Genomic DNA, 23,073 nt, shown 5'->3' with positions numbered 1-23,073 from the left:
TGACACGCCCCTCACAGTACACCTACTCTCTCCCACACACTATCCTTCTTGAACATAACCCCAATTGTGACATACTACCCGCCCTACCAACCACATCTCTCTTCCTCTCCGACACCCTCATTCACCTACTCCACCGCCACCATTTTCATCAAAGGAAAAAAAAAACAGAGAGTGAAAAAAAATTTCCACAACACAAACAGCCCACCATGGCGCATAGGACACACACCCGACCATCCATGAAGGGTCTTTCAGACCGCCACCAGCAAGACCGCAGCCCATCGCACAACGCTGCCGCAGACATCCACCGCACTCACCAACGGTCCACATCTCCAGACACAATATCAGGAAGCACACACCATTCTGAAGGCCGTGGCGGTGACCAATCCGCCACTGAAGGCGCTGCCGACGACGAAGACGACGAGGACGATGACAGTAGTGCTGTAAAAGATGACGAGTTGGATGATGAGACCGACACCGACGACGTCCCTGCCCGTCCCTTTGGCTTCAGCAGGGGAGGAAAGGGAAAGGGAAAGCAGCCTGCTATCCGCATCGACCCTGTAGATGACGACGAGTCTCACGCTGAAGACGATGAGACCGCGTCCCAAACAACGGGGCTGCGCCTTGTACCCAGCAAGCACCCCGTGAACCAACTACTAATGAGTAATAAGAAACGTACCTTTAGTAATCTCTCAAGCACTTCAGTTCTCTTTGGCGATGACTCGACCGATCAAGAGTCGTTTCCCAGGCGCAAGATTGCTCGCAAACTGAGCAATGCCGCCAGTGTTCCCCTGCTAACCTACACCGACAATGAAGACGCACAGACCAATGACAACGCTATTGAGACCGACGATGAAGACTACAGTGGCGTCAATCTCGTCCCTGATGACGATGAGTCTGACATGGAGCTGATGGAGAAGCAAGAAGAGAGCTACATCCTGCAAGAAGAGCAGCAAGCTACTACCCTTCTCAATGAGTATCGTGATGCTCGCCGCCTCAGCCTTGATAGCTGCCTGAGCGACAACATCTTCGACGTCACTGCTCCCTTAGATGATGCCTTTATGGCGGGGCTTCCTGACTTTGGCTTCACCCCCTTCTTTGAGCCCGAAGCTGTCCCCGCATCACCCGTCCCCATGGCAAAGAGGAAGTTTTCAGACGGCTCTGCCAAGCGTGTCCGCTTCGATGACGATGTTCCAATGTCAGATAGCTCTAGCTCAGAGTCATCAGAGCTCGATAGCAGCATCTTTCCAGATCTCTTCATGGATCAAGACAAGATCCCGCCTAGCTTGCATCAGCTGCTTGAGATGGACAACGATGATGACAATGGAGACATGGCTTCTCCTCAGTCTGACATTTCCTTTTGGGATTTTGAGCAGAACGAGTCTCGTATCACTCAGCTCGACAACTCGGATGAGTCCGAGGGAGAGTCGAGCGAATCTAGCGGCTATGAATGTATGGTAGTGCCCTACGACAACTTTGACCATCTGACTAACATACATTCTCAGCCGACATGGGTGATACCACTGACGAAGAAGATTTTGAAAACGACATTTTGCCACGCACCCCAACCCAAAACAAGTCTGTCTTGCACCGACCCTCTTCAGCACCCGGGTCGCGCGCCAGCACGCCCAAGCCCTTTCAGCGAAGCGCGCGGCCTGTCGGTCGCCAAATTCCCCCTACGCGCGGCATCTTCATCCACGACGAGACTGACCAGGCCATTGCCGTCACTAACCGTGCCACCAAGGCCGTCAGCTTCTATCGTCCTCGCACAGTGCTGATCCCATGGATCCCTCTAACAGACTATCACAGTAGCACTAGCAGCACCGTCAACAACAGCCCTAGGAACTCTGTTGCGCAAATCAACAATGCCTCTGATAGCGAGGTCAGCAACGAGGTCTTCAACAACGGCCTCAGCACCGACATCATGCTCTCGGGTATCTTTGGGTCTGGTCCAAACGACTTTGTGTTTGGAAGCGAAAGCGTCGGTCCTCCCGAGGCTTTCTATCCTTTCGTAAGCATATCCTCCAACGGCAACATGGGCATCGTTGACGAAGACGAGGATGGTTCTTCGAGTGACGATTACGAGGATGACATCAACATTACCGACTTCATGGATTTTGGTTCTGACGGTGATGATACCGATCTCGACGAGGATGAAGATGTCGACGACACTGATGTGCCCGCAACTCCAGCAACCTCACAGGTGGCAAACCATGGCTCGACTCCGGCTGCACCCTCGACTACCACCCCACAAACCCGCAAGAGAACGACCTCGGATGTCATGCTTGAGCACTTTGATCGCGGTGTCGTTACCGCTTTCCGTACCAACCAAAACCGCTACCGCGATGTAGCATCTCTGCCGTCAGACCCAGCAGCTCGAGCCTCGGTCTCACGTCCGGTTCGTTCTGGAAAGTCGGCTGAGGCGTTGATCACACCACTTCGCAAGCGTTCGCGATCAAACCGCGTGGCCAAGTCGCCTTTGAAGAACCACACCAACATGAACCAGAGTTCGCCCCTATCAGGCGTTACTAAGGCTACGGGCCGACTGCAAAGCTCGGTCATGGGCTCCCCTCGAGGACCGCCTCGAATGGGACGCTTTTCCTGAACACACTCATACACACTCGGCACTGGTTGTCGCCACAAACATCAACCACGGCATGCCAGACGATGGGCAGCAAGGACGAGGAAGAGGAAGAGGTAGGACTAGGGGAGGTTTGCCTACGATGTTACGATACCCACGGCCTTTTACTTCTAGCTGTTCCCCACGGCTATGTCGTTAGTACGGACTTGATCATGCATGTGCATGTTTTCCAAAAGTTCCTCTTGGGCCCTTTAGACGGTCCGGATAAAAGTTGCGGGATACTACTGGCTTTTAGAGCGGAGATTACAGTACGCGGCTACGCACCGGCTTGGTTCGGCTAGTGCAGCCTCGTCGCGCTTCTGACGAATTTCATTTGTTTTTTTTTTCATTTGTTCCTGATTTACAAGCGACTGTTTATTTCCATCTTCTTCCTGTGTGGCTACTTGTTTTCCCTCAAAGGAGTAAACAGGCTATTTTGGGAATGATGCCATGTGTTTCACCCGCAAGCACGATCTGAAATGGGGTTTCTGCTTCCTCTGGCGTTTTGGGTTCACGGCTTGCAGGCTGTCGACCTGATGGCGTTGAGAGGCCGACGGGGTTGCTCACGGGTCCATCGTGTACTCTTTTCTTTTCTTTGTATGGAGTCGGGTAATGGGATAGGCAACAGACATGGTGTAGGATTAGGGTCGGGTTCTTTTCTACTGCTGTATTGCTTGAATGAAAACTTTATTCCATGACTTGATGGTTTTGATTGAGTTGTGAAGTGGTGGAGTGATGTGCAAATGTTTAGTGCATGTGGTCTGTGCAAGCTACGTCACAACCCCAAGTGTGGCGCGCGACAGCATGTGAAGATCAAGCGCGTGTGAAAAAAAAAACGCATTCTAACAACCACAAACGTCTGCTGTGTAGTATAGCGGGTGGCTATGGAGGAACTCGAAGATGATGTTCACCAGGACAGGTCAATTGTACGGGTTGTAATTGTAAGGTGTCCCCGGCCCGTCGTCGCGACGATTGCATCTCTCCGCCCACGCGTACCAATGATTGAAACATCTAGGACTCCCTCCTTCTACCCCTTCGCATCGCGACATCGCCAGCCCTGCTACGAACATATCTACGCACCGCCCTTCTCTTCATCGCATCCACCATCCTCTTTGGCTTCGCCGTCGTAGCCTATTCATCCTTTTACTACGCCTACATCCCCGTCCGCGGCATCGTCGTACCCGTATATCTGCAATACGATCACACTCCGCACTCTCTCCATGCACCCACACCAGCCGATGGCGTGACAGCCGGCAAGACGACCAAATGGCCGTACGGACTCGCCAACATACCGGGACTGGTCGACCGCCAGAAATACGACGTAGTCGTTGAACTCGACCTGCCTAGAAGCGAAACCAATTTGAAAGCCGGGAATTGGATGGTTGGGCTGGAATTCCGTGGCCCGACGACGCGAGGGCAGGGTGTAAAACACTTGTTGGGCTGGGATGAAGAGTGGAATGTTGAAGACCATAGTCAAGGCGGTGCGCCGGGTACTACTCCCGAGAAGAACATTGTGATGGACGATACTACGACAACAACAACAACAACATCTCAGACTCCTGCAGTGCTTGCAAGGAGTAAGAGACCGGCGATACTGACGTATCGGAGTCGTGTGCTCGAAATCATGTACCGTCTCATGCGCCTCCCGCTGTACTTACTAGGCATGCACAAAGAATCCGAACATGTCCGCATCAAAATGATGGAATCGGTCTTGTTCGAGCCTGGTTACCGCAACGTTCCTTCTTCCCTGCGTCTCGAACTCCGGTCCAAACTCCCGCTCGAAGTGTATCGTGCTAGCGTGCAGATTACCGCGCGCCTGGAGGGGATACGCTGGGTCATGTATCGCTACCGGATTCTCAGCGGGATATTGGGCATTTTGGGGTTTTGGGGAATGGAGATGGGGGTGCTGGTGGTTACTTGGGGGGCATTTACGGTGCTTAGTTCTTCTTTTTCGTCTTCTTCGCATGAGGGTGAGGATGATAAGGAAAGCAAGGAGGAGGAGGAAAAGAAAATTAAAGCAGAGGAAACGGATCCTGGCACCCCGTTTAGTGAGACTAGTCGCACGTTTCCTACCTTGCCCTCGCAGTATCCCCTTTCGTATAGTTCGTCTGGCGGTGTGAAGCAAGAGGCTGGTAATGAACCTGTGCTTAAAGATATCCCAGTCAAAGAAGAGGCGGAAGCGGATGATGAGGATGAGGATTTCTTACTTGAAGTTCCGTTGCCCGTGGGGGTCGAGAGGGAGGCCGTGTTTACGGATTCAGGACTAGGAACTGGGTTGGAGAGTGGGGTTGAGAGGGGGGTTGCGAGGAGGAGGGGGGGTGGGAAGGGGGAGTAAGGGTGGGGTTGGTATATATATATTTGTGTGTTTAATTTTGTAAATTCAAAAGAAGAATAATGGGTAACTAGCTATGAAAATGAACTAGTTACATAAAGACGAGACGGAGGTGTTTTACAACATAGGTCTCTCAGCCGCTGGATCCTTACCCCGTGCGAATTTCCTCTCAATCCTTTCTTTTCCCTTGACCATCATTTCTTTGGCTTCGGCATCTGTGATTTGCGTTAGACCGGCTGCGACGTCTTTGTCTTCTCTCTTTAGTGTTTTTGCGCGGATTAGGACTGCGGTGCTGTCTAGCTTCTCCTTGGCTCCCTCGACAACCTTGTTTATAAACTCCAATTGCTCCTTATAATGCACCTCACTCTCCCCCAACCCCTCTAACAACACCGCAAAAACATGCGGCATAGCCTCGAACTCGCGCCACGTAACACTTACCCCCTGCCTGACAGCGCGCTGAGCGAGGACAGCAGCTTCATCCCTCAGCATCTCCTGGCCGATGGAGAAGAACAAGGGCGGACTGCCCGACCAGTCTTGTGCGGAGAGCGGAGACACGAGGGGGTGTAGTAAGGCACTAGCGTCGCAGTAGAGATCCGCACGGGGGGGATTAGCAGGCCAAACATCATCTTTTGGGATATCTCTCTTGTCGGTTTGGCTGGGTGGCGGCAGGTAATCGAATGTGGTTTCGTTTTCTATAGACGGTAACGCCCTCGTGATGTCGATCCAAGGGGAGGTCAACGCCAGGCCAGCCGGAAGCGGTATTTCGACGTCTTTGCCGTGAAAGCGCACCGTAGGCGTTTTTCCCTCGGGCGTGCTCCTGTGAATTTGCAGCAGAAGCTGCAAGAGAGCCGTACAGCACAGTCCTCCCGCCGAGTCCCCTCCAAAGACGATTTTACTAGCTGGCACAGCCTCGTGGAATGCACCGGGCGGCGGCGATAAGAGCGAAAGGTACGCCGTAAACGCATCCAGCAGCGCCGCCGGAAACGGATTCTGTGGCGATAATCTATATCGCACGTTGAATACGTGTCCGCCCGTCTCGCGCGCAATCCGTGCTCCCAACCCACGATACCCACTTGGATCAAGCAAATACATTGCTCCCCCATGAAAATAAAGCACCGTAGTCTCCCCCGTCGTCTCTTTCATCAACGCCTCAAACTTCTCTTTCTCGTCCATCCCCACCGGTTCCCCTTCCCCCTCTTTCGCTGCAGCGCGATACCCATTCCACTCCGCTTCTAGTCCCTTTTGCAGGGGTTCTTCCCATTTTTCCTCCCCGGTACCCATATCTTTGATCGCTTTGAAGACAAGTTGCCGCACATCGTCTTCACCCGGGATAGGCAAGCTGACTTTACTAACCCACATTTTCCCTTTTACACCCGGGTCCCGTAGTGTAAAACGCTGGGTTTTACCGATGGGCTGAGGAGAGGCGTTCGGCCCCATCATCTCGCGTATCATGGTGACGGTGAGCGAGGTTTTCAAGTCCCATTTGCTGGATTGGGGGGTGAGGGAGAGGGAGTGCCAGAGGGCGGTTTTGACGAGTAAGGGGGTTTGTGGGAGGAGGAGTTTGAGGAGGGATGTGGGCGAGGAGTCCATCTTCTTTTCTTTTTCTCTTCCCCTTTTCTCTTTCTTTCTTGTTGTAGTGGAATCTGAGAGTCAAGTATGCATGCGCCTCCAAGCAACCGTTCTAAAGCAACGTTTTATATATCCCAAGTTCAAAAGTGATAGTATCAAACGTGTCAGGCCTTCAAATCAAAAAAGGAACAGTAGGTGGGTTTCCTTTCTACGTGGCGTTTAAGAAATAAGGGTGCAAAAGTCTTGACGTCGTTTCCTTCGCATTTCCAACCCTTTAAAAGATGCCTCGGCAATGGAAAGTCTACCCGAGTCATGCGCGCCATGGGTACGAGATACGGTCGATACGGCACGATAACGGCTCGCACGTGGGAGGGCATCTTGTTATCTAGGCAACAGAAACACATGTTTTTGTATGCGCCAAGTTGACTTTTGCCAAAGTAAGTTGTTGCCTCTGCTGTGAAGATAAAGTTATATGGGGGCTTATGTCAGCTTTTCGTATTTCGCACTACTGATAATGCTGCGCGCTTATCGTTGCTTATTGCGGAGTAATTAAGGTAAAAAAGCATGTCAGACATCACCACAATGACACATCAAGATAGCAATATTTATAATGAAGAATATCCATTTTCCAAGGCGCAATAAAAATAATAATGGGGAACGTAAAAATGTGTATCCCCTAGTGGTATCTTTGCCCCTGTTTCCCAAAAACGCCCTGTTTGCGCCCCAACCCAACCCGCTTCACATACAAACGTGCGCAGCGCGTATCCCTTTCCAACTAACTTCACACACACAAAGACAAACCCTTCTACCTTAGTGTTGATGGAGAACATGTTCTGTTACCCGCCGCCTTGACAAAAGACTCATCAGATGAGGAGTCGCTAAAGGCCGATCGCAGTTCCTCAATAACAGAAGTTGAGTCCGGGTCCTCGTCAATAGACGACTCGTTATCAGCCGAATAGTCGAGCTCAAGTAACCCCGAATCCTCACTGACAGACGACTCATTATCAGCCATATAATTTGCGGAAGTCGACTCCTAGCCATCCAACTCGCCCTCTTCGCTGCCCCTCTCCGTCACGTTCCCATCCGCAGTGCCGTTAGCAGTCGGCTGGCTTTGACTGGTCATCTGGACTCCTTCCATGCTCCTAGGCGTGTCTCCAAAGTTGATGCCATCTTCGGGTGTTCTAAGCCCAGCGTACATGTTAGGCTCGCCGTCCTTGTCGGGCGTCTTCTCGTACAGATCGGCCATCAGGTTGCATGCTTTTCTGATGTCGCGCAGCTGGACGTGCTGAATCTCCCACCACGGCTTGCCTTCGTCGTCGCTTAGCTCAACCTCGGCCATGCGCGCGCCAGCATACAGCGATGCTGCAGCAATTGTTCGTGAGAGAAACAGCAGACACATTTGCGTGGATGTCGAGTCGGAGAGAAAAGCCCAGGCCGAGTTGCGCAGCTTTTTATTGTGCTCGACACCGTAGTACTTCATCATGTCATACATGATCTTATATGGCGATTCAACGTTGAGGTCAAAACATAGGGCCTCAAGTAGAACATCTTCGCTGTACAAAATGGTGTCCCGCCATTTCCAGAAATCCTTTGTTTGCTCGTCGACAAGCTTGTTGGGGTCTTTAAGGGCAACCCGGACACATGACACGACGAGTTCTTTCATCTTGCGGCAATTCTCTTCGACTTTGGTAGCGAGAAATAATGCAGTCGCAGCGATTTGCTGGTAATGTTAGATGCGCTCGGATACAGGAGCCATTATACGTAGACTTACATAATGGTGAAGTGGCTTGTAACCAGGCCGTGGCTTGAGGCTCATTCGCATCAGGTAGCGGTTGAAGAACACGGCAGCCGTGCTCAGAGTCGTCTGTGGGAGCTTGAGCATCATGCCCACCTGCAATATGAAGCCCACGCCTTTCCGTCGCAGTGTCCGCTCTTCTTCCGCAGCCATTCCATCGGTTATCGACGGCGCCAAAAGCAGCTCTTCTTCTGTGAATATCCACTGCATTTCGGCTTCGACTACCGCCGGCGGTGGCGGACGAGGAGGCTCGCGCTGTGGCACCATTGCGCTGGATGTGGTCGAAACCATAGCCAAAGGCTAAGAGCACCAACGTTTGGGGGTAGAGATGGAGTGCTGCGCAAGTCGTAGGTGCCGATACAAGTGGACGCGCGTTGTCGTAGAGGCCAAGTAGCGGACTATGATAGACGGTCGATCAGACGCAAATGCCCACAGAGCGCAAGAGCGGATAGCGGTGTTTCCCGACGACGGATAGGGCAACTGCTGGATAGAGAGGAGGTTTTGTTCGTGAAGTGTTCATGGAGCTCGAGTGCTGCAAGGGCCAGCGGGTCTCTTCCGCGGCGAAGGCAGGGATTAGCGCCAAGCCCATGCCTCCACTCCATCACCCTTCCTGCACTACCACATCATGGCGATGGCGCCTGTCCTAAAAGCTTATTCTTGTCACACCGCTGGGCGTGTAATTATACCGAAAGTTTATACGATATGCCTCAAGAATCGTTTCGAACCATGCGAGGGGCTTCATCTGAAAACACTAAATCCGGGACCCGCAATGGTTCAAACAAAGTTGCAACTTGATAGACAGTAGATCATATTGTGTAGGCTTCATTGCTGGAATCCTCTAGATACCCCATCCGGACATATTTTTGAAAAGTTTACAGTCGTGCATAGAGAAACAGTAGGTAAAATTAAAAATACTTAGAAATAAAGCCACACATATGAAAAGGCACGGTATTGGAGTCCAAGCCCGTGATTCTTTCCATCCAAACACGCCCGATAATGCTATTGATTGATCGTATCCTCTAAGAGAGGTAAAATGCTTCGAAAAGGTAGATGACACCAAAGACGAGGAAGGCAATCGCGCCACCAAGAGTCACTGTGTAATGTTAGACATGCTTTAAGAAAACAGAGAGAGATGTTCTTACCATTGCGCATACTAATGCGGCCAGCGATGGCACGGCCCCCAATGACGGCACCTGCAGTACACAGGCCATGGCCTACCACGGCACCAGCAGTGACATACCAGTAGTCTGAACCAGCAGCCATGGCAACTGTGGCAATCTGACTACGGTCGCCCCATTCTCCGAGGAATGTCATGACAAACGTCTGAACCCAAGCGGGACTGAGAAGCAAAGAAAATAGGTTGTTGACAGCACCCATTGTGCTGGACATTGAGCCTCCGCGTGGAGACGGCATGCGGTCGGGTGAGCTGGAGGGGCTTCGAGCAGGTGCGGGTAGTCGCGAATTCGATCGTGAGCGTCGTACACCACGGCCAGACTCCAAAGCATAGGGAGAGACGGAAGCCTTTCGGCGGCCCTGGTGTCGTGCAAGCTGCTCCTTTTCTTCCAATTCCTGCTCCACCTCTCGCATCTCTTCTCCAACACCTTCATCTGGGCTCATGGCGAGACCTTCCTTGATGAGCCTTACGCCGAAGACGAGGAAGAGAGCGGCGGCGGCAAAATGCGTAAAGCGTTCAGACAGGAGTGCAGGGACGGCATGGCCCATGACGGCAGAAAGCACTGTCATGACTACCAGAGCAGAGAAAGCGGCAGAGAAGACGAGTAACCGTGGGTGTCGCATGGCCATGAGAGCTGCAACAAGGAACGTCTTGTCACCGATTTCCGAGAATATAATCATAGTAAAGGCAAGGATCAAGGAGTGGAAGGGCTGTACAACGCCGGCGTCGGCATCCCCGCCAGGTGTCAAAGAGGGTGTCTTGGATGAAGAAGAAGTGTCTAATGGATCTTTGCTGGAAACTGAGTTTGGAACGGGGAGGGGGTTGTCATGAGGAGACTCGGGAAGGTCGGTGGGTTTCTGTCGTAAAGTTAGCATCATGTCGTAGTTGTAGCCACGTTGAACCCTACCTCCAATCCGCCTGCGCCGAGTACGCGCGAAGAAGTTGCTGCATCTCCTGCATCTCCCTTTAATTGCTTCTGGTCGCTTGGGTGAGGAGGCGCCTCTTTGGGCGATTCAGGAACTTGTTCCATCTTCGAACCCGTCTTTTCTTCATGCGCCAAACGCTCCTTGTCCTTTGCAGAAACACCACCCTCGGTGCCTTTGCTGCCCGTAGCCAGTTTCCGTGTGGGATCTTGCATGACGCTCTTGTCACCATCCAGCACATCGTCGACCAGAACGGTGCTGGATGAGACTGTTGGCTTCTTCGCCGCCCCTAGGTCCTCTACGACATTTGGAGCTTTGCCATGAGCCTTGGGTACGTCGGCAACATATGGGCCGTGATGAGGCAAGCCATCGTGGCCGTCGACGGGTGCATCTTTGGTGCCTTTTGCAACTGTCGGGGATGCAAGAGGGAGTTCGGCGAGAAGGGTGGCGTCAGCGGAAGCGGGTGCGGCTGCTCGCGCGAGTCGTTTGTTGGTGGTGGTGTCAACTGGGCTGGGTGTAGCAAGGACTTGTAGAGCGGGCAGGAGAAGCAGCAAGATTTGCGGCCCTGGCTGTCGTAATTTCATGACGAAAGCAATTGGGATGTGAGCGAGGGAGGGTAAGAGGGCAAGGAAAGGGTCCTCGGCGACGAATTGAAGCGTAGGCAGGAAAAGGGTCGTAAGTGTACGTATGTAGAGAGCGACGAGAACAGAAGAAGATGTGGCGAAGGAATGTGGAAGTGCAACGAGTTAATTGGATTCGAGTTGGAAACGGGCGCGCTTGGCGTTTGGGCGTACGCCAGTCGAGTTACACTGGGGTGAGCGGCGTGTGGAGGAGGGCGCAGGCGTGCAGGCAGCCCAGGTATTATATTTAGTCCGAGTGTGTACGCAAGCACCTCAGGCACTAGTTTAGGGGGTGTTTTTCTTTTCAGGGAATTCTGACAGTGGAGTGAGCAAAGGCGGAAACATCCCTTGAATGCCGTAGTCCCGTCTCGACCTCAAACGCTTCGTATGCACGTCTTCACTGGCTTCCCCCCTGCCCACGTTTGAGACCCACCCCTAGACTGCGACGGCCGGTGCTGACTCATGGCTGGTTCCGACCACGTGACTGCCCGTTGGGCGGGCGTCCTTAGTCAGCTTCAGTCGCGCATCAGACGGTAAACAAGTCAGCGTCACCACCGTTAATACTCACATACGCCGTCAGCACTTGGTCGCGCCACCCACGCACCCTCCGCCGCATGTTCTGCTTGTCGATACAACGTGCCCCTTCGAATCCTAATGGCTGACAGTAGAGGTGTGCGGTCTGCAGGCCGACGCGAAACCCCTACCCCACAACTACCTCTCTCCAAGACTACCGCGTCACAAACAGCGCGCACATCACGCGCAAGAAGCTTGCGCAGTGCAAGTCGCGAAATAACAGACTTTGTTCCTGCTGAGAAACCCGCCCGTCGATCCGCGCGCCAGGGAAGCGTCACTTCCGTAACCGTAACCGGCGACAATGAGAGCGAGGAAATTCAAGCGCGTCAGACAAGGCGCGAAGCCACGAAAGAAGCGTTGGAAGGTCAGTAGTCACTTTGCGACCCGCTACATCATCTGCACAATCCTACGCAGTCGTGACTTGATTACCAGTTGCTAGACTCGCCCATGGCTGATAAATGTGCCTTAGACCTCACTGTCGTAGAAGAAATAGATACCCAGCTAGCGCTCGACGAGATTGAACCCCCAGGCACGCCTGAACACGCAACTCCAGAAATCCCTATGCCATTTCGTTCCCCCGGCGCCATATCCGAAATGTCTGGAACCACTGCGATTTCCTCTTTCAGCATGGTCGAGGCCGAATTCTTGGAGTCCAGGTTCATTGTAAAACACTTGCGCAAGCTTTGCGATTCCGCGGACGAATTTTTGGAACACATTGCGCCCAGCGGTGCGTCTATGCCGGACGATTTACGAAATATAAAAGAGATGCAGAAGCCGGGCTCTGCCTATTCCGAGGAGTATCTTGACTATGAGATAGAACTGAATGTGCATCTAAAGCACTTCAAGAGCGAAGATTACATCCATGTCCGCGCGCTCCATCGCGCTCTCTTCGGCACTGACGTGCAGACTGCCGCATCGGATGCTGGCCTTGATCTCATATTATACCTGACGAACTTGCTTATTTTTGCGAAACAAATGATTTACTCCGACAGAGATGACAAGACCATGTGGGATGTGCTACGACGGCTAGACAACACTTTCCCTGTACAATTCATGCGCTCACTAGACCCTAACGCACAACCGTCTGGTAAAGGCGAGAGCAGACTATTTAGAGAGACATTCCTGCTTGCACTGGAGCTGCGGACCCAACTGGCGATACTGGTGCTTCAAAAATTGCCCGACAGCCTCGACTTCGATCCTGAAGAAACAATAAGCGAAATCTTCCTCCGCTCAGAGTCATCACAAGCTGTGGACGGCTCTCTAATTCGTGGTTGGAACACTGCAGCATTGGGAGGCGACGAGTGTCCACTACCCCAGGAACTTCAAGATCAAGTTGTAGCGCGCTTGAATGAGATTCGGCGCTTCTTTCTAACGGACGAGGATTCGTTGCAGCGTGGCGAGCTTGTCGAATTGGAACGACTGAGAGAGAAATTTCCTTGGGAAGCAACGATTCTTCGCTTGTTAGCGTGGGTGCGTCTGCGACGTAAGGAGCTGCTTGGGGCGATTGAGGATCTTGGTGGAGCAGCGGCAATTGCGCGCGACGTTAAGAAGCTCTTCGAGGAGCCACAGCCTGTGATTGAGCAAGCGAATGTCCAGTCAATCCCACAAGAATCGCCGCGGAGGAAGCGGACCTCATTTGGACGAGAGAGGCGACGTAGCAGTCGCAAGTTTGATCCCAATGCTGCTGTAGACTTTCGTGCCATTGATATGCTGAAGGCCAGGGAACGTGACTCTGGAGTAGATTTTGAAGTCAATCCTTCTCGACAAGAACAGAGCAAAGAGCCAATTCAACAAGTAGCGGAAGCAGAAACAAAGGAAGAAGAAGAACAGGTGCAAGGAGAAGAAGAGCCTCTGGCAGAACCCCCGGAACAAGATAGCATTCAGCCAGTACCTGAAAACGACGAACAACAGCGGCAAACAGAAGAGAACCCACAAGACCCACAGGATCAAGCACAGCCGGGAGAGGTTACCGAGGAAAGGGAAGACCAATCTGGAGAACCTGTCGCGTCTAATCCACCGCAAAGTTCAGCAGCTTTACTCAAACGCTTGAAAGCTGTGGGGAAACCTCAGAAGGAGAATCGCCCAGTATCAATATTCGACCGACAGGTTACTGCGCAGCGTGTAGAGTTTGGAGATGGTTTCGACGAAACACAGCCTACACCAGAGCCGTCTAACACAAACAAAGCAAAGCCGCTTCCAGAGACATCATCGCGCAAACGCTCACGACCAATGGACGACTCCGACTCTGACGATGCATTCGAAAGCGAAGACCGCGGTCTCCGCGTCCCAGAACGCCGGCGCAACGCTCCAGTCACCAAAAAAGTTCGTATCGACCCTCCGGCATCCGCTCCCCCACCGAGTCATCAACCTCCACGCCGAACCCGATCATCCCGACAACCGCCGGAGGAAGCAGACTCCGTCTCTGAGCCCGAAGCCCCTGAGATGACTGAAGAAATTCCATCCTCAAACTATCAGGCGCAACGTCAACTTGCTCAGGAGAACCAACGGCTCCAGACTCGCAGATATCGAAACGAGCGCAAGCCCCGCAAAGGATGGTCCAACGAGGAGGAAGATGCCTTGTGTGAATACATGCGCATGTACCCAGCCAAGTACTCAACGATCCTCACATACGATAAGAGCAACGGCAACTTCCTGGAAGGCCGGACGCAAGTCAATCTCAAGGACAAGGTCAGGAACATGGCGCTCAACATGATCAAGTAAGTTGTATATCTACAGGATTTGTGTTTGTGAGATCAACATACTAACAACGGATAGATCTGGTACTGGACTCCGACCAGGCTTCGAGCACATTGTCCACCCCAAAGAGAAATACGGCGCAGCCCTAGTGGAAAGCGGATGGCTAATGCGCGACGATGGTGAGTGGGTGCGTCAGGAAGATGTATGAGTGGTGAGTTATTATGTTTTAATGATGAGTTTGTCACCATTTTTTTTCGCTCTTAACCCCCCCCCCTTTTTATGTGTAAGAGGAATGTTGCTTCGCAACAGGCGGCATGGGAGGGGATCGTAAACGCCTTCTTGTTTAGTCCCTCGTTCTTTTCTTCAATAGTTGCCGATACTCTTGATACCCACGGCTCGTTTGGCGTATAAAATCGCACGTTTTATTTTGGCTCTATCTAGAGCCATACCTTTTCTTTCTCCACCATAAAGTACAAGATTTTCCATGTGATGCGCTTAGTTGATGTTTCTTATATACGTTCTCGCCACCTAACACCCCATTCACCCTTTGCAAAGCTCGCTTCGACAACAGCACCCTTCATGACGGCCTCGCACTTTCTCTTCTCAGGCTCGTCGGGAACCGTAAAGCCAAAGGCACATCCGCGTCTCGCAGCTTTGCGCACCATTTCCCTTTCATCCGCTTTGCGCTGGCCTTCGCGGCGCTTCAGTTTCATCTCGTCCGTCTCTTCAATGCGCTCGGCCCAGCCTTTTTCGCCGCCGACTGAGCCATTAACGTCGTTTTGGGCTTGAGGCGGCCGGATCTTGCCGGATCCGTAGCCATATTCTATTGTGTCGGGGAGAGCATGCGAGGTGGTTCCTGGCGGCGAGGAATGCTCCAAGACGATTCCGCCTTCGGCCTCGCCCTCTGAGTCTGAAATGGTGTCTTCGTCGCTGGTGAGATCTGGGGGCGGAGGTTGTGTTGAAGCTTCTGTGCCGCTGGAAGCAGTTCCTGGTGCAGGGTGATCGATCATATCTACGCTTCGCCAGTCCTCTGGTTTCTCGACTACAAAGCGCGCTTTGCGGTTTTTACGGCGCCCGTACACTTTCTCGGGGTCTTTTTCGCGCTGGAAGACGATTTCTTCTACAGTGTTGCATTCGACGATGATCCTGTGATCGCCCTTTGTCGTCTTGGAGGACTTCTTCTTGTGCTTCTTTTCGCCTTTGCGGCCTTTTCCATACTCATGGTCTTCTTCATTCCGGTCCATCTTCACGCCATCACTGGCAGGCTCGGCCCCGGCATCTTCCTTCAACGACTCTACGCTTGCGCCGTTTAGCAGGGCTGCGAAGGTGGCTTCGATTTTGCGATCAATCGGGCCGGGTTTGCTGTTGCGACATCTTGCTGAGCAGTACTTTACTTCTGCGGCCTTTTGTGTTTTACGTCGGTCGCCGATGACTCGACCGCAGCTGTGGCAATATGGGACTGAGTCGCCGACGGTAAGGTATAGGGGTGGTGGAGTGACGGCATGTTTGCTCGGGCGGGACCAAGAGTCCATCCACGACATGGTGCTGTTGCTGTTGCTGAAGCCCCTGGTAAATAGTAGAGATGACGAGGAGTAGATTCTGGGTACGATGCAAAGTGAATTGGTTGACAATTGTGTTCGACCGAAGTTGGTCGAGATTATGAGGCTCGAGAGTTTCGGGGTACGGGTGCACGACGTCATCGGCACCTATAGTGGTACGCGATTGTCTGCAGGAGCACACTGTGCCTCGCAGGCGGTAAGGACGGTGAGTCTTTCATTGGGAAGACTCTCGAATAGCACCTGCAAACCTGATGGTGACGTATTTGAAGTTACAGCTGGGTGCAAGTAGGCGTGTCTGCGGCACGTGGCTATGCGCACCCATGAATGTTTAGGCGTCCCCAGCAAACACCTGCCATCTACTTTGATACTGCACTCCAAGGCCCATCACTCACGGGTGACGGGAAGTGAGAGTATGGTAGTTGTTGCACCACCTCCACAACCCCCCATTCGGTCCCTCGGATGTTACTCATCTCTGCTTCTGAAGTTACCGAGCTTAGCAATCCCCCGACTCGGCAATGTGAGCGCGCAAATTCGACTCACTAAGTAAGGTCCGTTTCACCGGAGGGAATCATGGAGAGGATATATGACCCCCGCCCGGCGCTGTGCTCGCTCTGGCAGTTGAGTTGAGGCGCCGGAACTTTGTTGAACCTCTTGGGCTCTATTCTGCGCAGAACTTCAGATCACGTCTTGCCCAGGGAATAAAGCCCCGTTGCAAAGCGGACAAATGGAGCGCCTATCGCTATCTGCAGCGACCTCAATGCCGACATCTGTCTTCGCACAATCATCCCCCCATCACGACTTCATCGCCAGCCGACGAATTCCGAGCGTGCGCCGCCGTCGCTGCAAGAAAGTAAAGTCGCTGCCAAGACCCAGAGCATCCGTCGCCATGTCGCCTGCACTGGACCCCGCGACGACGGGTGAAACCGGCCCCAAGGCATCGCGTGCGCAAGCCATAGAGATCACATCAACCCCGGACTACGGACGTCCCAGGCGAACTACTGCCCAAAGCGACATTCAGGACACCATCCAGCATCCGGGTAGCGTGCGCATCAATGTTCAGGGCGCTTTCATAGTCGACGAGGAGCAGCCGGATACGCCGAAAAGCGAAGACTACGAGCACGACCCCCACGACATTAGACTTCCCAACCACACGGCGGTTGTGAGCCATGTAGCTGTTGATGTGAGTGCTCCTGCGCGATTCTTTGCTTGTTGTTGCGCCCGGCACGCGACCATGCACTGTCGCGTTCTTCCCGCGCCGAGCCCCTGGCAAAAAGTATAAGCAGCGGCATGCTAATGCGACTTGGTAGATCGGAGGCTCCCTTGCCAAACTCGTATATTTTTCGCGCGAACCAGGCGACGATGCGGCAGGCGGACGACTGAATTTTTTCAAGTTCGAGACGGATCGCATCGACGCATGTATAGAGTTTATGCGCAAGCTCAAGGACGACCAGAAGCAGCACAATGATTCCAAGTCGCAGGACCTATGCATCATGGCTACCGGAGGAGGCGCATTCAAGTACCATGACAAGATCACACAGGCGCTAGATGTAGAGGTCATACGGGAAGACGAAATGGAGTGCTTGATCATAGGTATGATTATTGCCGCTGTCTATATCTTGCGACAGAACACTGCTGACAATGGCGCTATCCAGGCCTCGATTTCTTCATCAACGAGATTCCCGATGAGGTCTTCACCTACAGCGAAGACAGCCCTATGCAATTCGTCCCACACCCTCCAGACCCACCGAACATCTACCCCTACCTCCTCGTAAACATCGGCTCCGGTGTCTCCATGATCAAAGTCTCAGGCCCGCGACAATTCGAGCGCATAGGCGGAACATCACTAGGCGGCGGCACACTCTGGGGCCTCTTATCTCTCCTCACCGGCGCCCGCAGCTTCGACGACATGCTCCGACTCGCCGAAAACGGCGACAACTCCAGCGTCGACCTCCTCGTCGGCGACATCTACGGCCAAGCCTACAACAAGATCGGCCTTAAAAGCACACACATTGCCTCCTCCTTCGGCAAAGTCTACAAGATGAAGCGTGCAGCCGAGCGCGAAGCAGAAGACGGCTGCAACGGGGACCTCAAGCGCAGAGAAGAAGCAGAACATGTCCAGGGCTCTTCAGAGCTCCCTCACACCCCTGGTTCCTTCCGCCCAGAAGACATGGCGCGATCCCTCTTGTATGCTGTCTCAAACAACATTGGCCAGATCGCTCATCTACACGCCGAAAAACATGGCTTACCGCGTATTTACTTCGGCGGCTCTTTCATCGGCGGCCACTCACAAACTATGAACACACTGTCATACGCCATTCGCTTCTGGTCCAAGGACACCCGACAAGCATATTTCCTGAGGCATGAGGGGTATCTCGGTGCCGTGGGTGCATTTTTGAAGAGACAGCCTAGGAACTGGGGGAGAAGGGAAAGCTTTGCGGGGCCGGCGAGACCGACTTGAGGTTTTCTTCCTCTTTCTCTTTCTCTCTCTCTGTGTTCCCCCTTATTCTTCCTCCTTCATTTCTTTTCTCTCTTCCAATTCATATGGATCGCACTGTTTTTTTTAGGGGAGAGACAGTTGGCGTACATAGTTGTATAGAAGATAGAGATTTTTTTCGGTATAATATTATCAACTAATACTGCCATTCGTCATTTTCGCTCTTCAGTGCTCAGAATGCTTGAAGAAAAAAACTACGTTCGATTGAGTGATTTGCTTGGCCCGAGAACCTACGGAAATTAAGAGAAAATTCAAGTGATTTTTTCTCAACAAATATACCGCTCCGGCTTAATTGCGACTTAGTAAGGATGAGCCATGAACACATGTCGAGTTGCAGATCCAAAAGAAAACGCCGTTGACTATTTTTATATCCGACACTAGCTACGTCATATCACAGAGTAAGTCTTCCTTTAACCTCAACTCTAAGCCTCCCCCCATACCCATCACCTATTAATTACAAGTATTGCACGGATCTGCAAAATGAGTACCCTTGCAACACCTATGGCACGGATTGCAACCATAAAGGCAACACGTTGCCGTTTGCCTGTCGCAGCAAGCAGAGTAGCAATTCTCCTTGCTTTCGCAATTAGCGAAACAATCGTTGTCGTCTCTGCAGGTGCGACTGGCGGCCAATTGAGCAAGCTCTGAGTCGGATCGTAGTATGAATCTGCCGGCTGCGAAACTGAAAAGGAGGGCAAATGGAATTATATGCATTCTGATTTGTTTAGGTTGTCAGCTTTTTCTTTTTTTCTTCTATAAGATTAAATGCGACGTTCTGAGGAACTGACTTGGCTTTGGATTAAAGAAGTAGGTTTGTGAGATGTGAAGATGGTATGATTGTTCTTGTTTTATTGGTTGCAGAAGGAGTTGGTATCGGTAAAGTGGTAGAGAAGGACTCTCTTTTCATGCAGAGCCAATATATAGACAAGATGAAAAGGAAAGCCCATAGTTTCATCAACTGGTCGTTAAACTATGACAGAAATATATATCCTGCAGAGGTTCATGCATATGATATAAAAATTATAAATAATGGGGAATCTGTAACCTGAGTAAGTAGAGTTTTGTTCTAAACTATGTATCCAAAGGCGTAGCGGGTTGCTAGTGGTGGAGAATAGAGACTACTCGCATTCGGCTTACTTCTGTTCGTTCCACCAAGAGAAATTCCTGAGTGTGGGGTGGATCTGCTGCCGTTGCTGTAAATTCGAGTTCGCATTCTCAGATCAGCACATCGCGTGATGCTTCACTTTCACCTACAAACTGTGTTGCCAATAGGCCAGAGAGGCCTACAGAAGCTATAGGATATATGTACACACTCTCGCTGCCAGTCTCAATTTTCTATATATATATATATAACAAAAAAACTTGAATAGTTGTCAACGCCGTCCCGTTTCGTGAAGGCATAGAGATATCCTAGAATCCCCGTAGCCGAGCCACTGCCGACGCTCTAGACCATCGTAGAACAACAGAGAGGGTACGGGATAGTCTACCGACAACAAAGTGTAAACGCAGAGGAGCATGTGTAAGATTTGTTGGCTCGAATCTTCTGCTACAGATAGGTCTAGTGCTGATCTTACTGCATCGGACGGGCTCGCCGAGCCAACCACACGACTATTTACGCCACCAATATGTCAAAAAGGTAGACCACAAGCCAAATAAGCTACGCGTTGTGTTTCATAGTCGTTACTTAAGCTCGTGCGATCACGATTAGATACTCTGTACTTCGCCACTATCTTTTCTTCTCTCTCTTCACTCGTAATACATCCACTAAATAGTCGCATCATGGTATATAAAAGACCAACATATAACAGTCTGAGTAGCACTCCTAGACTACTAGAGTTTATGTACACAATCACTCTATTCACACTTAGTCCAAATCTGTAGCAACAACAATACCTGCATAATATATCTCTTCCTTAACAAGCTAAATATAAAACTCACTATTATCGTCTCCACCATCCTTTTGGGAGTTGCCCCCGTACTCGCAGGCAAGAAAGTGTGGTGCGAATGGGCAGACTTTGCCGAGGTCGAACGAAAATGCTTTCACTCTATTTATGATCTTCCCATTATATGACTTACATGCTATTAAATCCTCCATCTACATTGAACTAACGCATTGATTTTAGACTGACGTTGGAACGTGTTGTGTAGTAAACACTGTGGAGGAAGTGAAACTCAAATCAATCTGTAAAGAACTCAACGCCGTGTTCAATTCAGGTGGATCCTGCAAGGGCAATGGTGAGTAGGAAGGGTTAGGGCTAGGGCTACATATGTTGGTATAACAAGGCCAACCTAGAAGACTTCTATTAGACAGCCATCTATACAATAGATTGTGTACTTGAGATTCTTAACAAAGATGTGGTAGTGCAGGCAAGATGCCACAAGTAACAAAGAGAATTCTCAACCTAACAGGGGATAACAAAGTCAAGAGCTATGTCAGATGGTAGCAGTACCTAATGAACCGAAGGCTTAAGACATGTGACACGAATTGGCACTAAGACGTTTTGGCACTCTACCCCAGGAGACGTGTCCAGGCAGAACAAGACAATGCACAGACCCTGTTCCTGTTTCAGGATTTGTAGTGATGCCGGATCCTTGTCAAGAGAGTTGTCGGTCCGCCATCTCATTCCCGATTAAGCAGAGTTTGCCTAGCGAGGTTCGCTCTTTTGAGTACCCGGCACTGATCCTGTCTCGCCTTTTGTTGTACCAGACCCAGCAATGTGTTCAATAGGATTTGCTCTCGACCCCTTAGTTGCGCTATCTGGCTGCTGAAGTCGTTCAACACCGACACCCCGATCGAGCGACTTGGCAAAATTGCTCTTGTACGTAGGCTTTGGATGGTAGTATGACGGTTCAGGTTGGTTATGACCTGGTCCACGAGCCAACACTTCATCAGAGGCATGCGCAGGCTCGAAAATAGGGGGATCAAGTTTCTGTGCAGCCTGGAGGCCAGAGGCACCACTTATCGAGCCGCGGAGACGGTGGATGTTTGCGTGATCTGTATACTTCATTGATTCGGCGTCAGGTCCGACAGGGAAAATGGGATCGAGTTTGTTGGCTGCTTCCAGTCCGGATAGTGCGCCTATTGAGCCACGATGCTCGTGTGGGGGGTTAGGACCGTGCTGGTGTTTATGGGATACATGATAGGTATCTTTGAGACCATTTGAGAGGTTCCAGATGATTTCTTTATCGTCTGTAGAGGATCAGTTTATGGATTGATCGGAACCATATAGAAAGATTTGAAATGGTTCGCAACGGGGATTGTGTAACTTGGTGCACACACTGAGACTCACCAGTGCCGTCGGTTTGCTGGAGAGGAAGAAATGTGTGTAAGTCAGCTAAAACGTTTAGCACAAGTATCAAACACGGGAGAGACATGATGTGAAGGGTATAATGATATTAAGTTATAAGACTGTATCTATCTGCGTGCATCGTATCCCGTACCACCGATTGTAGAAGTAGGATCAGCTCGATGATCTTGGTCAGAGTCGAAGCGCGGGTCAAGCTTGTTGCCCACATTGGTCGAGTGGGGGCCAGCATTGGTAGAGCCGGTTGCTGTTCCCCTGTGGTCTGTGTCGGAATCAAATCTTGGGTCCAGCTTATTGCCAATGTTGGAGTCGTGTGGACCGTAGTTCGTAGACGTGGAAGTGGTATTGGTAGGAGCAACACCAGCACTTGTGGCATGACCGCGGTAGCCACGGTCCCATTCGTCGACTCCCTTGTTGGCAATCTCTTGGTTTTTGACTGCGCTCGCCTGGTCACCGCTTGCTTCGTCAACCATGGACATTGCATTGCCGCGGATGGCTTCGCCGGTTCCCTGAAACCTGTCAGCTACCAGCCCACGGCATTCCTTCACAGCTCAAAATATGCAAGACTTACATGAACCATATTCACACCCTTGCGGATGGCATCGCCAAGACCGGAACCAGAGTGTGCGCCAGTCATGTTGAGTGTGTCTGGTTGTAAACTATGAATAATAGTTCAAAGGATCAGGTAGCAAAAGCTTAGGTGCGGAGGTCGATAGGGGTACCAAGTAATAGTGGATAAAGAGAAGGAAAAGAGGGCAAGATATACTTATGACGCTGCCGGCAGCTTCCACACCACATGCCAATTTCCTAAGCCATGATCTGCGCTGTCTCAATACTAATATGCACACATGTGCATGTGCAAACGTATGGAAAGGGCATTGCGACATAGTCTTAGAATTGTGATGTCATGCACTCGGTATGGTATAGCTCCGACACCGATAGGGCTGAGCTAGGCTGCATTGGGTGACTGACGTGTTGGGGCTTGTGCTAGATAAGTGACGTCGGATATGATACAGTTGAACATATGCTGATGATAGCGTCAAAGCGTTCCAGGAATGTTGTGCTTGATCGGCTTATGCAGTAACACCAGATGCTGTTCTCGTATCGCAACACTACTGCTTACCAGTAACCAGCCTGCTGGAGCTGAAGGATGCGCCTCGCCGCGCCTCAATGCTTCCTACCGCGCCGTAGTCGCGTAGCCTACTCTATGGTAAGTAACTCTTAGCGTTACTGAGCAGCTAAGCACTCTGTTCATCAACATAGAAGTTACTTAGTAATATAATTAGTACTAACGTACCTCACGGGTTCGTGTCACACACGGGTTCGTGTCACAGTTTTGCCAAGCCCCCCACCAAAACCACTACATTATGGCCCAAAACAGCCCACTTTGGACCTATATAGCGCAAAGAAATACA

At 51.4% G+C, this 23,073-nt stretch overlaps 9 protein-coding genes across 9 annotated transcripts; 4 read left to right on the top strand and 5 right to left on the bottom strand.

Annotated features, from left to right (window-relative positions):
• Positions 1-206: 206 nt before the first annotated feature.
• COCCADRAFT_91690 (uncharacterized protein) lies at positions 207-2,602 on the top strand (the record flags this gene model as incomplete). The annotated part of the gene is made up of 2 exons (XM_007712383.1): positions 207-1,449; positions 1,503-2,602. The coding sequence occupies 2 exons, from the start codon at positions 207-209 to the stop codon at positions 2,600-2,602; spliced, it is 2,343 nt and encodes a 780-aa protein (XP_007710573.1).
• Positions 2,603-3,501: 899 nt separating this feature from the next.
• Positions 3,502-4,952, top strand: COCCADRAFT_35312 (uncharacterized protein; the record flags this gene model as incomplete). Its single annotated transcript, XM_007712382.1, has 2 exons — positions 3,502-3,558; positions 3,633-4,952. 2 exons carry the CDS (start codon positions 3,502-3,504, stop codon positions 4,950-4,952), a joined length of 1,377 nt encoding a protein of 458 aa, XP_007710572.1.
• Positions 4,953-5,066: 114 nt separating this feature from the next.
• COCCADRAFT_91670 (uncharacterized protein) lies at positions 5,067-6,539 on the bottom strand (the record flags this gene model as incomplete). Its single annotated transcript, XM_007712381.1, has 1 exon — positions 5,067-6,539. The coding sequence occupies one exon, from the start codon at positions 6,537-6,539 to the stop codon at positions 5,067-5,069; it is 1,473 nt and encodes a 490-aa protein (XP_007710571.1).
• A 1,012-nt stretch (positions 6,540-7,551) lies between these two features.
• On the bottom strand, positions 7,552-8,523 carry COCCADRAFT_91684 (uncharacterized protein; the record flags this gene model as incomplete). Its single annotated transcript, XM_007712380.1, has 2 exons — positions 7,552-8,238; positions 8,290-8,523. 2 exons carry the CDS (start codon positions 8,521-8,523, stop codon positions 7,552-7,554), a joined length of 921 nt encoding a protein of 306 aa, XP_007710570.1.
• Positions 8,524-9,332: 809 nt separating this feature from the next.
• COCCADRAFT_91705 (uncharacterized protein) lies at positions 9,333-10,994 on the bottom strand (the record flags this gene model as incomplete). The annotated part of the gene is made up of 3 exons (XM_007712379.1): positions 9,333-9,406; positions 9,456-10,344; positions 10,395-10,994. 3 exons carry the CDS (start codon positions 10,992-10,994, stop codon positions 9,333-9,335), a joined length of 1,563 nt encoding a protein of 520 aa, XP_007710569.1.
• Positions 10,995-11,684: 690 nt separating this feature from the next.
• Positions 11,685-14,508, top strand: COCCADRAFT_35308 (uncharacterized protein; the record flags this gene model as incomplete). Its single annotated transcript, XM_007712378.1, has 3 exons — positions 11,685-11,967; positions 12,073-14,320; positions 14,379-14,508. The coding sequence occupies 3 exons, from the start codon at positions 11,685-11,687 to the stop codon at positions 14,506-14,508; spliced, it is 2,661 nt and encodes an 886-aa protein (XP_007710568.1).
• A 301-nt stretch (positions 14,509-14,809) lies between these two features.
• COCCADRAFT_3599 (uncharacterized protein) lies at positions 14,810-15,841 on the bottom strand (the record flags this gene model as incomplete). Its single annotated transcript, XM_007712363.1, has 1 exon — positions 14,810-15,841. The coding sequence occupies one exon, from the start codon at positions 15,839-15,841 to the stop codon at positions 14,810-14,812; it is 1,032 nt and encodes a 343-aa protein (XP_007710553.1).
• Positions 15,842-16,745: 904 nt separating this feature from the next.
• COCCADRAFT_3598 (uncharacterized protein) lies at positions 16,746-18,317 on the top strand (the record flags this gene model as incomplete). Its single annotated transcript, XM_007712362.1, has 3 exons — positions 16,746-17,039; positions 17,167-17,449; positions 17,512-18,317. The coding sequence occupies 3 exons, from the start codon at positions 16,746-16,748 to the stop codon at positions 18,315-18,317; spliced, it is 1,383 nt and encodes a 460-aa protein (XP_007710552.1).
• Positions 18,318-20,998: 2,681 nt separating this feature from the next.
• On the bottom strand, positions 20,999-22,295 carry COCCADRAFT_24852 (uncharacterized protein; the record flags this gene model as incomplete). Its single annotated transcript, XM_007712373.1, has 4 exons — positions 20,999-21,543; positions 21,644-21,688; positions 21,795-22,167; positions 22,230-22,295. 4 exons carry the CDS (start codon positions 22,293-22,295, stop codon positions 20,999-21,001), a joined length of 1,029 nt encoding a protein of 342 aa, XP_007710563.1.
• Positions 22,296-23,073: the final 778 nt, after the last annotated feature.

Source organism: Bipolaris zeicola (assembly GCF_000523435.1).
Source record: "Bipolaris zeicola 26-R-13 unplaced genomic scaffold scaffold_43, whole genome shotgun sequence".
NCBI lineage: Eukaryota > Fungi > Ascomycota > Dothideomycetes > Pleosporales > Pleosporaceae > Bipolaris > Bipolaris zeicola.
Note: the sequence above shows the minus strand (reverse complement) of the source record. Positions and strands in the feature narration are given on the sequence as shown.